At 28.4% G+C, this 14,834-nt stretch overlaps 1 protein-coding gene across 1 annotated transcript in view; it reads left to right on the top strand.

The window, feature by feature from the left end:
* Positions 1 to 9,307, top strand: part of LOC129988231 (DNA polymerase alpha catalytic subunit-like) — a 39,262-nt gene extending 29,955 nt beyond the window's left edge. The window contains exons 29-37 of the mRNA XM_056096402.1: positions 27 to 159; positions 851 to 982; positions 1,629 to 1,704; positions 1,855 to 1,953; positions 2,149 to 2,333; positions 3,968 to 4,093; positions 4,581 to 4,697; positions 6,121 to 6,214; positions 8,275 to 9,307. Coding sequence (XP_055952377.1) covers positions 27 to 159; positions 851 to 982; positions 1,629 to 1,704; positions 1,855 to 1,953; positions 2,149 to 2,333; positions 3,968 to 4,093; positions 4,581 to 4,697; positions 6,121 to 6,214; positions 8,275 to 8,423 — 1,111 coding nt within the window. The 3' untranslated portion in view covers positions 8,424 to 9,307. The remainder of the gene's footprint in view (positions 1 to 26; positions 160 to 850; positions 983 to 1,628; positions 1,705 to 1,854; positions 1,954 to 2,148; positions 2,334 to 3,967; positions 4,094 to 4,580; positions 4,698 to 6,120; positions 6,215 to 8,274) is intronic.
* Positions 9,308 to 14,834: the final 5,527 nt, after the last annotated feature.

The raw sequence follows: 14,834 nt of genomic DNA, 5'->3' as shown, positions 1-14,834 counted from the left end.
TTTGAATGCTTTTTTTCATTTCTTAGATACATTATTCAAGAGATTCTGTCCAACAAATCTAAAGATGAGATTGTAGATAATATTCATTCTCATCTCATCACCCTAGGAGAAGATGTCACTCAAGGAAAGAAACCTCTTACTGATTACATCATTTATAAGGTAGGTAATATTTTGTTTGTCTATTGAGATGGTAGTCTCTCTATATCTGAGATTTTATTAAAGTTATATTTCAATTGTTACTTTTGGTTTTTCCACCTAAAATTCTTAATTTGGCTTGTGTCGTTTTTATTTTTTTTTTATTTTTTCAATGTCATTAATCAGAAAAGTGATGCAAGATTAATTCATGAGCATTAAGATGGAGGGCAAAAATTGCACATTCAGATTGTACCAAAAGTTAGAAGCTAATGATTTTTTTTTTTTTTTCATGAAAAGAGATTATGGTTCCTGATTGAAAAAGATAAAACCTAGATAAAATATATCATTATATTGAACTATCACTATTACATCTAATTTACATCAGGAATATTTTAGTCTTAAAGTAGTACTTGCAATATTTTCTCCCCCTGTCCACTTTTAGATATATAAAACAAAAATAAGTGTGAAGAAGCTGGAACAACTTAATTTGATGGAGCACTCAGTTACTAGAAAGGAATAGAATGATATAGAATTTAATTTTAAGAATTGAGAAATAGTTCCTCTGTGCAAAAATGCACCTTCTCATGAAACTTGAAAGATAGAAAAATTTTAATGCTATATTTGAATTTTCAATGCATTTATTCAAATCTTTATTTAATAATTCATATTTATTTCAGTAGAATAGATTTTTATGCATTCATATTACCTTTTCCAGCAACTAACCAAAAATCCTGAAGACTACTCTAATGCAAAAAATCTTCCTCATGTACTGGTTGCATTGAGAATAAATGCTAAAGGTGCGAAAAAGTTGAAAATGGGAGATACTGTAGCTTATATCATCTGTTTGGTGAGTTTCCCCAATTTCTAATATTTTGTATGTCTTTTTATATTATATTATGTGTAAATAGATTGTGTATTCACTATCAGTTATTTGCTTTGTACTCTTTCAGGTTTTTACCTTCTTATGTAACAAACTATTGTAGTAGTTGATAGAAATAACAAAAACACACACTGCTCTGTACCATAAACATTATTTAATTATTCATTCTTAGTTAGATTGATAATCCAAAAAGAAAACTGACCAAACCTGAATGCCTGTGGAAGATCTTTTTCATATATCACAATATTTAATTGTCCTTTCTCCGTAAAATAAATAATAAAATTTTATTGATGCTATGTTAAATATAATATATCTGTAAGATGTACTGATGACTTGGTAACCAAGGTTGGATGGTATGGGTTTAGATATTGTATAAGTATTCTTCCTACCAAAAAGCAAATTTATATTTTGAAAATAATTTATTTAGAAACAATTTACAATTTTCTTTTAATTCTCATTATAAAGATAAGGAAATGAACTGTGTATGATTTTCTTAAGGCTCTAGTTGATTGGTATCTGTACAACCATGCAATTCACATGTTTTGCCAAATCATGAAATATTGAAGGATAACTTTTGACTTTAAATGAAACTAATTTTAATTAATATTTGCAGGATGGGTCTGAGCTTCCAGCCACACAAAGGGCCTATCACCCAGATGAACTGAAAACTAACGAAGCACTTAAAATTGGTGAGGAAATTTGTGTTGATTTTTTTTTTTTTTTTGTATATAAATTTCAAAAAATTTTTAAGAATAAATTTCCTTATTTACTATTTTTCATTCTGTGCTCATGTTTGTCACTACCAATTTTTATAAAATAAATTGTTTTATACTTTTTAGATGTTCTTTATTACTTGACACAACAGATTCATCCTGTCGTCTCTCGTCTATGTGCACCAATTGAAGGTGCTGATGCTGCTATGATTGCCAAATTATTAGGTTTGTACACTTTGCAATTTCAGATTTATTGTCAAATACTGTTACTTGATTGAAATAAGTTTTTTACATCTATATAAGTCATATATGGGAGAACAATATAAATGTTTTTATGGCTGAAATTCTATGAAAGAGAAATTAATGTAAATATCACTTTTTTTAATAAAAAAAAAATTAAACTGTACTGTATTATTACAGGTCTAGATGCTTCCAAGTACCAGTCAGTTATTAGGAATGTAGAAGATGAGGAAGACAAACTTATGAATCCGTCTTCCCTTTTTGATGATGAAGAGCGATTCAAAAATTGTGATAAGTTGGTTCTGAAATGTCCTGCAGCACAGTGTTCCCAAGAAATTGTGATTGATAGCTCTTTTAAAAAAGAAGTAAATTTATTTTGAAGAGAATTTAACATGTTGAATGTTCTGCATTTTCCATTACTTTTTTCTCATAGCAGTAACTTCTAATTTTTAAATCAATTGTTGCCTTTGTACAAATAATTTTTAATTATGTAACAATTATTGTTATGCATTCTTCATTATAAAATGGATAGAGATTTTAATTTTTTAAATTTGAGCACAGGTGAATTAAAAACAATTCCTATAAATCATACTAATTTTATTTTTTAAGAAATTGCTATGGCTATTGATAGTATTTAGTACAATCTAAATGTGGCTTTGATACTAACCTGGAAAGCTGTTATTTTTTGAATAATAATGAATGGGAGAAAATTCAACTTTGATTTTTTCTTAAAAAGTGCTATTTATTTTAGACGTTTAAAACTTTTGGGTTCTTTTGTTACTATGAAAATTAATTATATATTATATTTTTCAAGTCAATTATGATCTTTAAATTATTTTTCAATATATTATTTTAACATATGAAAAAAAAAAAAAACCCTATTTGGATTAGTTTTATTTCATCGTCCAAATCTGGTTTTTCTTCTCACACTTTAATGAATAGAAAAACTATCCAGTATGTCAAATTGTGTTTGAATTCTGGATAAATTATCACTGATTTATCCAGTATTCCATTTGATTTTACTATTCCATTTATATTAATGCAACTTTAAAGCCATTTTATATCCCAGATATGTTATTATATTTATCATATAATATTTTTTTTATGTGCATAAAATATCTGGTGAAATTTTTAAGGCTTCAAATATATTTATTTTTCCTCCTTCTATGTTCAAAAAATATTTCAGTGAATGCTGCTTTCATTTATATTGCTGTTTCTATTTTGAACTAGTCACCTTTGGCAACCAGCTGGTTTACCAAAAATATTGGTTGTACTTCAATTAAATCCTTTATGCATAACTTAATATTCATATATATTCCCCTAAAAAATTCATATTTTTAAATATCGCCAAGTTATTTTAATAGTCTTGCACTTTTTGAGAAACTGTGTATATGAAATGTCCTATCAGGGTCAAGTCCCATGATATCATTGTACTATTAAAATGTAAGTGTCCCATTCTTCTAATTTTTGCAGTACTGTTACTTCACTTTCTTATTCTTCATATAAATTACATAGACGTTTAAACAGAATCCTTCTTCCTTAACTTTCAATTATAAAAGAAAAACATGCAATTAATTTTTAACAATAAAATATATTGTTGAAAAATTGATTAAGATCAGATTTAAAAATTATATGGAAAAAGAACTGACATATTTGAGAAGATAATATTTGAATTTAAAGATAGTGTAAAATTAATTTTTGTGCTGTAATATTTTCAGAATTAATATGAAAAAGCACAAGCATTCCGTTTCTTAATTTTTAAATATTCTTATTGAAATTTCAAAAAGAAGAGGGGGAAAGGTCCCAGAATGTATATTTGCACACTTCAAATTATATTCTGTGCCAAATTTTGTTGCTCAAGGTGGAATTATTATCCTTTATAGCATCAATACTGACATGTATGTACACATAATTCTTAAGAATAGATGTATATGAAAGCAAAGCAATAAATCTAATTATTCAAGATTGGTTGACTTATTAGTATATTATTGTTATACAGCCCAAATCTGTTGAATGCCAACTGCACTCCTGTCCCAAATGCAAGGTTTTCCTGCTGCCTTTTGCTGCCAACCTCAGAAATCAACTAGAGAAGATTATGAGGAATTATATCTCTAAATACTACAAAGTGAGCATTTTTAAATTGCTTTATAAACACCTATTATTTTTTTACCTACTGTTGCTTTTATTTTAAATACTATGGAATTATATATCAATATTATATTAAATACTATAAATAAGTTATAAAGTAAGTTATGTTAATTACTATATTATTTTAAAATGCTATGAAAAGTTTTGAGGCTGAAAGGAAGCTTGAAGATTTATTAGAGTTTACAAATGAACTGAAAATTTTAAATACAGATTGAAATTTCACTTTCATTTATTTTATTATAGTTTTTATCAAAAAAAAATCTATAGGTCTTTTACATATTGAATAATTTTGTAACTATATCTAGAGCTTATATATGCAATTTTATAATTATTCATTGCAATAGTTCTGATTAAAAAGTGATTTGTGTTTTTTACTCAGCTGTAAATTATTTTATATTTAAATTTTCAGAATATCTTCTCTCATTCTTTAATTTACTTTGTGATTGTAAATTTTTCCTCCTTAGCATACTCTTGTATGTGATGATGTAGGTTGTGCATACCAAACTAGGAAGATGCCACTTATTTTTACAAGTGGAGGTCCTGTTTGCCCTGCATGTAGAAATTCCAATTTACACTTAGAGGTTGGTATCAAAATGATGTTTTTATTATTATTATTTATTTTAGAATTATAAAGCAAGTCTGATAATTTTAATATAACAAATTTATTACCTTCTATTTGAGGAAAAAAATATAAAGTAAAAACAAAAAGAAAATGTATTATTAAAAAATTGATAATATAAAGCTTGATTTTTCATCTGAATTTATAATAAAATATGTAGTTAATAAAATATTGTGAGAATCCATGAATCACTATTCTTCTACCCAACTGCCTGCATTACTTTTCACACTACTTCTTTACATGCTATTGTTACAAAAAGTTGATAACCACCTTAGGCAGATTGGTTCATTTTTCTGCTAAATGGAAAGGATGAAAAATTGTTGTGGTGATTTTTCTTCCATTATCAAAGTAGATTTATGTGTTATCTCATGAACCTTTATTTACAGCTACCTGCTCTTAAGATAATTAAGAAACTGAAAGCAAATTGGTTCTGTTATAAATAAATTTATTTATTGTGAATCTTTTTTTTTTATTGTGCATTATAAATTTACTTACAAAACATAAAATTTATAATTAAAACACCAGTTTATATATTTATGTGATCAAAGTCTATCCATATATTTGATTTGAAATAAAAAAAAAATTAGAATATTGGCCTTTTTTTTTTCTCCCCTCCCCTTCAAAAAAATTTGTCTTTTTTTTTTTTTTTTTTTTTTTTTTTTTACAGCTATTAATTGACCTCCCCCCTCCCAAAGAAGAATTTTTTAAAACATGTAATGATTCTTTGTTATGGCATTTAAACCAAAATCTAGATTATAAATTTCTGAGAGGATAAAAGTTATTACAGGGTTCCTGCTTTCTTTGGAAAGTCCTTGAATTTTATTTTACTGTATTCAGGACCCTGGTTTATCCTGGGTCCAATTTAAAAAATAAACGAAATTTGTAACCAATTTTTTTCAAAAAGTGGACTACAAAAAAAAAAACAAAAAACAAAAAAAAAACCCAATCATGTTCTAAAAGTTTGAAGATTTAAAGAATCAAAAGAAATCACTGTCACTTCATTCTGTTACATTATTTAATAAAAGAGTTATCATCAAAAATAAAAATGAAGTATTGTCAAAGTATAAATAACTACAGTCACATACATAGTGGACTAATCATTTAAGCTGTTCCATAATTTGGTTTATTGTCATCCATTTGCTTTGTTGGAACAGCATGAGAGGATTGAATTTTCAATAAATGCTTTCTTTTTTAGTTGCTTTTTGTGAAGATAAGTTGGCTTATTTCCTTCATACAAATCACATTGAAATGGTCATTTAATATTATTTATAATAAAAATAAACAAATAATAAAGAAGAAGAAAGTTAAAATCATTCCATATTTTTTTAAAAAAAGAATTTGTCGTAATTTATGTTATATGTTGACTTATGGCTTATTTTTTATAGTATTCAGAAGCTGAACTTTACACTCAGCTTGCTTATTTCCAAAGTTTGTTTGACTACAACAAAGCTGTAAATAATCTTTCTAGTGAAGAGAAAAGTAAGTTATGCATTTTTGTATCAAAATATAAAATAAATAACATTAAAGATATTTAAAATTACAGTGAAAAATCTGATCTTAAAAACATAAATTTTGTGTAAAGTAAAGATGAAAGTTTTCATTTTGTTGAATTTGAGTATTGCAATATTATCAAATGATTTTCTGCTTTGATAGGAAAAAGTCAATGTTCTTTTTATCATTTCTGCTCTTTGAATAGATTTGTAGAATCGCTTTCTTTTTTCATCAGTCATGCTTTTGAATTGCTTAAGTAATGCACATTTTTTATTAAGTTTTCTTTTATGTAATATCTTAATTTAGTCTCCTTTGAATACAATTTACAATTTCTACATTCAATTTATATCTCTTAGGTGTTTTTAATGCCAGTTTTAGTCTAAATTTCAAGACTGTATAATTATGTTTCAAAACTTCAATTAGCAATGTAATTTACTTTAAATTTCAATGTAAACCTCATTAGGTTTCAAATGGTGCAGATATTATTTAGTTTAAAAATAGAAATTAACTATCTTAATCTCCTTATATAAGAGTTTCCCATAGACGTCTCATATTCATTTGACATCTAGCCACTTTCTGTTTTATGGAAACATGAATAATTATTAATTTTTATTATGTAAGCTTGTGTTTTATCCTGAACCTAGAAGTGTTTATGAATGCATATATAGATAAAACTGAATTATTTATTTTTTCAGCTTTTTTTTTTCTTTTTATATTTTACTTTTTTACTTTACAAGTTTAGTAATTATTTTTAATTTGAATGTTTGTAAATATTGTATTGTTGTGGGATCGTAAATTCACATTTTATTTGCATTTTCTTATTATGGATTGTGATAAAGGTAATAAACTTGTCGTCTGTTGATTCAATATATTTTTATGTTAATTTTAAATTCTTACTAATATTTTCTTTCTTTAATATCTCAAGCACTTGTTGTATATATTTATTCATTTTATTCTTCTTTTTATAGTATTTTTACTTTTTGGTGTTTATGTTTGGCAGAATTCATTATTTTATGAAATTCAATTTCTTTTGTTCTAAACTTTCTTTATCATGTATTCAACTTCTTTTTTCATATATGATTTTCTTTCTGTTAGTGAAACACTATTTGTTTCAAACCTAATTTAGTAATGAGTTTTGATTTCAATGTTTGTTAACATTCTGAATAGAGAAGGTCCCAATGTAGGGGGGGGGGACTTTTAATGTTATTATATATTTACATCTACTATGTACTACAAATAATTTTTTTCCCTTAAACAATCTGCCAATCAGCAGGAAATTTTCTATTACAATTTTAAATAAATTTGTGACATCATATTTGAGATATTATTAATGCAATAACGGCCCGTCTGGAAGGTCACATCTTCTAGTTAGTTTAATAAAGATTCAACTATGAATCATCTTTTCATTTCAGTTATTTTTCTACTTGTTTTTAGCCTTAAGAAACCAAATGAAATAAGATATTGCAGATACTATTATGACAGATTTATTAGTAATTCAAAAATATGTCTGACTGCAATTATCTATCAGCCAATTATTAATTTTACTTGTAATTTGCAAATATGCGATAGTGATTAATAAACTCAGTTTTAATGCCATTCAATAGATATCATGTAAATAATAGAAATGCTTCATTTGAAAATTTTATAAATTAATGATATAAATTACAAAAGCTGTTTTTAATTTTGTTAAGTTTTACATGTCATATTGATGAGATAGCAGTAGTGGGAAAAAAAGTGATTGATGAATCTCATTAGCAAAATGAGAGTTATATTATCGATTTAATTATTTAAATTGCAGGATTTATTTTATCTTGCTAAGGTGAAAACTGAAAAAAAAATAGTAAAAATAAGTAAATAATTTAAGAAGATTAATTAAGATAAAATTAAGAATTTTATTTGATTATTATATTATTGAAGGAAAATTAAATTTCATCTGTAAATCTAACTCATTGATTTTTATCTATTGCATTAGTTTTATATGGAAATATTAAGACTACAAAATTATTCTGTAATTCTTTAAACTAAAAATTCATATATTTTTATTACAGATTATCTGAGAACAGGGAAAGAAGAGAAAGAATTTTATGATAAAATGAAGATTTCTGCTGACAAAATACTGCACAAAAGTGGCTATGGAATTGTGAATCTGAGCTCATTATTTGAGGGACTCTTTCAGCAAGATTTTAGCTCTTTGTGAACTGCACTCAGTTTGAAAGGAGACACTCAAAGAACTTCACTTACTCAAGCTTAATATAAAAACTTCAATATTTCTTTGCCAAATGCTTAAAATTAATGTCTGCTTTTATTATTATTTGGTATCCTGTTTAAAATTGTGTTTTAGGTGAATTTGGGTATGCATGCCAAATAATAATACCTGCAAGACTGAAAAACATCACACAGATTTGACTGTTAAAGTTTAACTAAATATCGTATTTTTGATGAAGACTGTATTTCTAATGATGTTACAAAGATGTCCTTCTTGATGAAAGTATGGGATTACATGTTTTTCAAAGGCCTTTTAATTGAAAATGTGCAAAATTTTTAAATCATAGCAATTGATGAAATTCAATGCAGTGCCTGTTTAATTAAATTATTTTAATTTACTGTGAATTAAGTTATTAACATTTAATTCATTAATTACTTATGAATTATTTGATGTAAAGTCAGCTTCCCTGGATTTGAGCATAAGAATTATTACCATTTTTTAATTGGTATTTGTCCATGGGCAATTTTAAATTGTGATGCCATCTTGTCTATAAACTATTGTTCTAAATTTTCTATGTAGAAATGCATTGCACTAATGTATTTTATAAATTTGTTGATTTAATTTGATGCCTATAATCATTTTTTAAATTGTATTTTGTTTTAAATATTATCTTGGAATTCTTATGTTTTAAATTTATTATCATCCAAAAATTGAATGGTTTCAATGATGAATGATTTGCCAGAGTTGAGATAGTGATCATATTTGTAAAATCATGCTTGAAAATAATTTTTTTATATAAAACTAACAGCTATATTTTAAAAATTTATTCTACTCTTAATAGATAAAATAAAATAAGTTATTGAAAATTTTATTGTTCATTCAAAATTAAATTATTTTGTACTTTTCAATCATTTTCATTGCTTTTTGTTGTTGCTATTTTCTTTTTTTAATGTTGAAAATAGCAAATAATATTTATTTTAAATCATTTTTTAACAAGTGTCTTTACATTGAATACAGTGCAGATAATTTTTATGAAAGATGAGAATTTTTAAAAATTTTTTTCTTTAAGCCTTTTATTTATTTAGGAATAACTTGTACATATATTTATAGTCATATGTAAGAATATTTTTTCTAGATTTTTAAGACTGTGCTATGTTTACTGTTATATTTGTATAAGGAAAAAACTTTAATAAATTTTTTTTAAAAATTGTTGAATGATTGTTTATTTAATAAAAAGAGCACTATGCTTTAACAAACTATTTTTTGTTTGAATATTTCAGTTTTAGAGCCGAGATATACCTATCACCATGGCAAATGCCTCCTCAACTGAATAAGAAAGAGAATATATCTATAATTTCATACTAGAATGTTTATTTTAAAGAAATTAAACTTCTCTAACGATAATTATATTTTTATACTTTAAGCTGAGAAATTAGTTGTATTAAACACAAAAAAGAATACTGGAATACAAAATTGGAAGAACATTTCTGAATCGCAGTATCAGCATAGAATGTAATATCTCTGCTTTTGTTTGTGCTGTTTATGAAATGTGGCAACAGTTTGGGAATATATATGATAAAATTGGATAAAGAATGAAAAGTTTTAGCACAAAGCTACTAAGAAAAGTCTGAATGTAGTTCTTGCTTTGATCCTGATACAATTTCTTTTTTTGTTCGACTAGTTAGTAATAAGGGAAATTTTCTGTCATCCATTGAACTTTTGCCAAATTATGGTCCTGTGTTGTACAAATTGCACCAGCTTCTGTATGATTCAGCAAAATATTAAATCCAGAATGTGCTTATCTCCTTAACATACAATCAAAGATTTCAAAAAAAAAAAAAAAACTCTATGTATAACTTGAGTTATCTAAAGTTGATAAACTGAATGGAGTTTAAAGATATTCCAAAGAGTTTCCGGGCAGGTTCAAAACTCGTTCATACAACTGTCAAACTTCTTGCACTGTTTTCAAGATTCAATTCAATTTTCTGATGGATTTTGTGAAAGTCAATCAATTTATAAACTCTTTAAGAGGATCAACTTCAGAGATTTAACAAGAACTGCTAGATGATAAGTTAACTGTTCTAATGACCATCGAAAAATTTCTAGTATTTGAAGACAGCCCTCTTAACCATTTTTACAGAACTGGACATAAGACAATAGAAGCTTAGAGAAAGTCCAATTATTAGCCGCGATGTGGAGTGACTCATTTACTTGGTTCTAGCTGAGTGTCCTCTGGATGTCTTGGAAAGCTTTGCAGTCCAATTCTTCGTCGAAGCTATCGGTGACGAAAAGATGCAACATTCAACAAGATTGATTGAAACAAAAGATTTTAAGCCAGCGTTTCCATAAGGCATGAAGTATGAAACCGCGAAAATTGTTTTGAAGTCATCCAGCATACGTATTTCTCATTGGATTTTCTGGTTGCTCTCATTTATTTTTTGTAGGATCCTATCTGAATAAATTAAGCATAGTCATAGATGTAAATGTTACGCCCCTGATTATTTAAACGATTTTACCGATCACCCTGTGTGTGTGTGTTTGTATGTATATATATATATATTCTACGAAACTTTGCATTTTCTCTAATAAAAGTTAATCTGGATTTCAGACGCGTTTTCCCCAATGGATCGGAACTGAAATTTAACTCAAAACTATAAATGCTGTTACAAAATCGTATACCAAATGAATTATTTTGAGTTATCATGTTTACTTTTGAAAGTACAGACGATCAATCCTCTTGTTGGATTTAATTTATAATGTGATAGATGTCTACAATATAGATGTTAAATATATCTTATATCAAATTTCATCCGTCTAGCTCACAGCTTTAAAAAAAAAAAATTATCTTTGTCAGAGACAGACGCTAGAAATGTGTTTTTCGAACTCAGAGAGATCTAAAACGTGGAGATTCGACAACTTCAACGAATCTCCACGTTCTTGACTGCACGTAGTCTAGTCACAAAATCCCCTACCTAATTTGGTACATTTAAGTCATTGCGTTTTTAAATGATCGCGTTTACACTGTTCTGAAAGTACAGACCGACAAACAGTCATTGAATTTGGCTCAAACTTTGACGGATGTCTACACTATAGATCTTGCATCTGTGTACCGAATCTTATCTATTTCTCTTCGTTTTGCAATTATCGTGTTAACTTATATTCGAACAGACGGACTTCCTCTGAACAGATTTTATTCAAAACTTGATAGAAATTTGCAAATTTGGTTTAAGGCTCATATACCAAATAGCCGTCTCAAATCGTTTTTGAGTTATCTTTGCCACAGACGGACGTTTTCTAAAAAATATGTTTTTCGAACCCGGGAAGGTCTAAAACGTGGAGATACGTCAAAGTCTCCAGTTCGTATTTCTTCACGATTCAAATACTTGCACACAAGAACGTAAAAAAAGTTAATCAAGAAAAAACATCAAATGCCATTAATTTACCTATGAATGCCAACCAAATAACTCGGAATAATTAAAAGACAATTTTTTAATTGTATAATTAGTGAGCTATAATTTCCTTTCGATCATTTGTCTCCGACTTGTTGCGGATTGGGATGAGCGAGGATAGAACCTGGAACCTTGTGGTTCGCAGTCCAGTAACCTGACCACGATACAAAAGCAATTGCTCGTGTAGCGTAGCTGTTAACTGGCTTATAAGCTTTCACCACAGGCTCTCCCTCCAGTGAGTCGGAGGTGAGACCAACGATATGGCTTGTTGAGTGGTGATGTATTAGCTGTTGATTCTAATGTGCCTGTACCCATTTGAGAAGCGCCAAGCGTTATGGCGAGTGTTTGTGGTTGCTGTTGCTGCGTCAAGTGAGTTTGACGACTTTGGTTTGCTGTGAGTAGATGGCGCCACAACAGCTGTACGAAAGTTGAAGGTTCATCGTCTGAGGTCACCAATGTGGCGGATTGGTATGAGCGAGGATAGAATCTGGGACCTTGTAGTTCGCAGCCCAGTAACATGACTATGATACAAAAGCAATCACATTCACGTTGAGAAAGAAACATTATCTTTCACAGGTTTAGAATAGCTAACAAAGGTTTTTTAAATTTATTTTTTAGCGTTGAGGCATGAAAATGATTCATGTACGTTTAAAAAAATGATACATTTTTTTAAAAATGAAATATTGAGATTGATATGATTCAGAGAATGTCTAACTTGCAGAGCCAAAAAAAGACACTCTAAGCAAGAACAAAAGCTCACTTGCATTGTTATGCATTTAAAGGAATGACTTTAAATATTCCAGTAGCTTTCCCGTATTTCAAAAAACAATCGGTATATCTTAGTATTGATGGATTATTTATTCAAGAAGACTGAAGAAATTTCATTCCAGATCCGAAGCCTCGACTGTAGTCAAAAAACTTTTTCGAAGCTGGATTCCGCATTATGGCGTGTCTATGGTGTTACATTCGGATCAAGATAAAACGTTTAATTCGACGTCTTTTACCGAGCTTTGCAACTTTTGAGATTTGTGAAAATTCGAACGACAGCGTTGCATCCTAAGTCCAGTGATGTGGTCAAGAGCTTTAATCGAATGGTTTTAAATTATCTTTCTTTATAAGTTTCAAAGAATCAGACTAATTGGTAGAAACACATTCACGACTTTTTCTCTTGGCCTCTATGAGCTTGGTTCATAAAATGATGGATGGACTCCATCAGAGATATTTTTTGATCGAATGTTACGAATGCCAAGTGATATCCTTTCTGGATGACCGAATAATGTGCCTCCCTCTCCGAATGAAGCAATGAAAAATCCAGAGGCATATTTAGAAATTTGCATACGTTTTCCAAAAAGCCAGTGGAACTACCTAGAGTACGCATTAAGGCCTCTAGGATTCTAGAGTAGAATGCCACCATTTTAAGGCGAGTTATTAAATCTGGATTGTAACCAAAAGTTGCAACAGAACTAGAAGGAATTCATACTGTTGTCTAGAAACTGAATAATATTAAAAGATTAGAAATCACCCAACACCAGACCAAAAGTTATCCAAATCTATTAAATATCTCCATACCGGGTTATTGACTAAAGTTCTATGTAATGGAATTACCAGTACGTGCATCCTTTAAAGAGTGAAGCAGTGTTTTGAATCTGTAATATTGCTTCCCTGCTTTGTTAGTCTTATAATAAGAAAAAGAGATTTACTCTGATTCGTATACTCCTAATGTATGGCAAGGCAAAGATCCCTTTGATCTTAAAAACAAAATGAAGGCTCTGCAAAATGCAAGAGTTATCATCCTATCTCTTTAGGGAATTGGATCAGGAAATTCTGAAGTAACTGTGACTTTACGCCTTGTCAGAAAGAAATAGATACCCAATGTGATCAAGCAAGTTAACCTCTCTAAGGCCTTTTATATAATGTAAGATGGTCACTTGTTAGTCGTTGAGAGCTATTGATAGAACTGTTACTGTTATTTAATTAGTAATTTGTTGTCTAACTTGTGTTAATTTTATACAAGTGCTGTTTTTTGTTTCTTTGTGTGTGTATGTGTTCATCTAATCTACGTTTTTTGTTACATTCGTGTTTTCTAGAATATTCTTGGAATAAAGTGTCAATTTTCATTATGTTTGACTACATTCACCTATACCCACTTTACAATTTTCGTAATACTACTTTTTAAATTTTTTTCTACATGCTGATGCCGACCCAAGGGATTCATTTCTCTCTCTCTTTACTAAAGTATTGAGAATTTAAAAGGTTGAATGCCCAACATTTGTTCAGAAAAGAAGAATTTAAATTTAAAAGAACTATCGTCGTATCTTTCTTCACCGGTCGTTCTAAAATTAAATAATAATAGTAACATTTTGAATGAGAAAACATGTAAAAAGCTACTTTGCTATGATGTGAAATATCACATGAGCTGATATGAATTATTTATTTTAATTTAGCACTTAAAAAATAAAGGACGTTATTTCTTGGACCTTATTATTTTATATAATGGTAACTATCGACCGGATGCGGATGTTTTCTCGGTTACTCCTTGGCATACGATCAAAATTTGGGTTTCAGACGCGTTCTTCCCAACTAATTGAAATAAAAATGGAACACGGCGATACACTTGTAGTCACAAAATCACATATCAAATTTGAACATTTAAGCCATTGTCGCGTTGCATGCTTTTGAAGGTATAGACAGACAGACGATCAACCCCTTGTTATATTTGGCTCAAAATTTGATAGCCGTCTAAGCTAAACATTTTAGATTTTACATTTGTAAACGAATTTTATCTATCTAGCTCTCTTCGTTTTGTAGTTATCGTGCTAGCTTATATTCGAACAGCCAGGCAGACAGACTTCCTCTGAGCTGATTTTACTCAAAATTGGACAAAAATCTACAAATTTGTCGTAAAGATCGTATATTAAATCTCACCTATCTTGCTCAAAAGCGTTTTTCATTT

The sequence above is a fragment of the Argiope bruennichi genome, chromosome 10 (assembly GCF_947563725.1).
Source record: "Argiope bruennichi chromosome 10, qqArgBrue1.1, whole genome shotgun sequence".
Classification (NCBI taxonomy): Eukaryota; Metazoa; Arthropoda; class Arachnida; order Araneae; family Araneidae; genus Argiope; species Argiope bruennichi.
The sequence above is the reverse complement of the archived record's forward strand: the minus strand, read 5'-3'. Positions and strand labels throughout refer to the sequence as shown.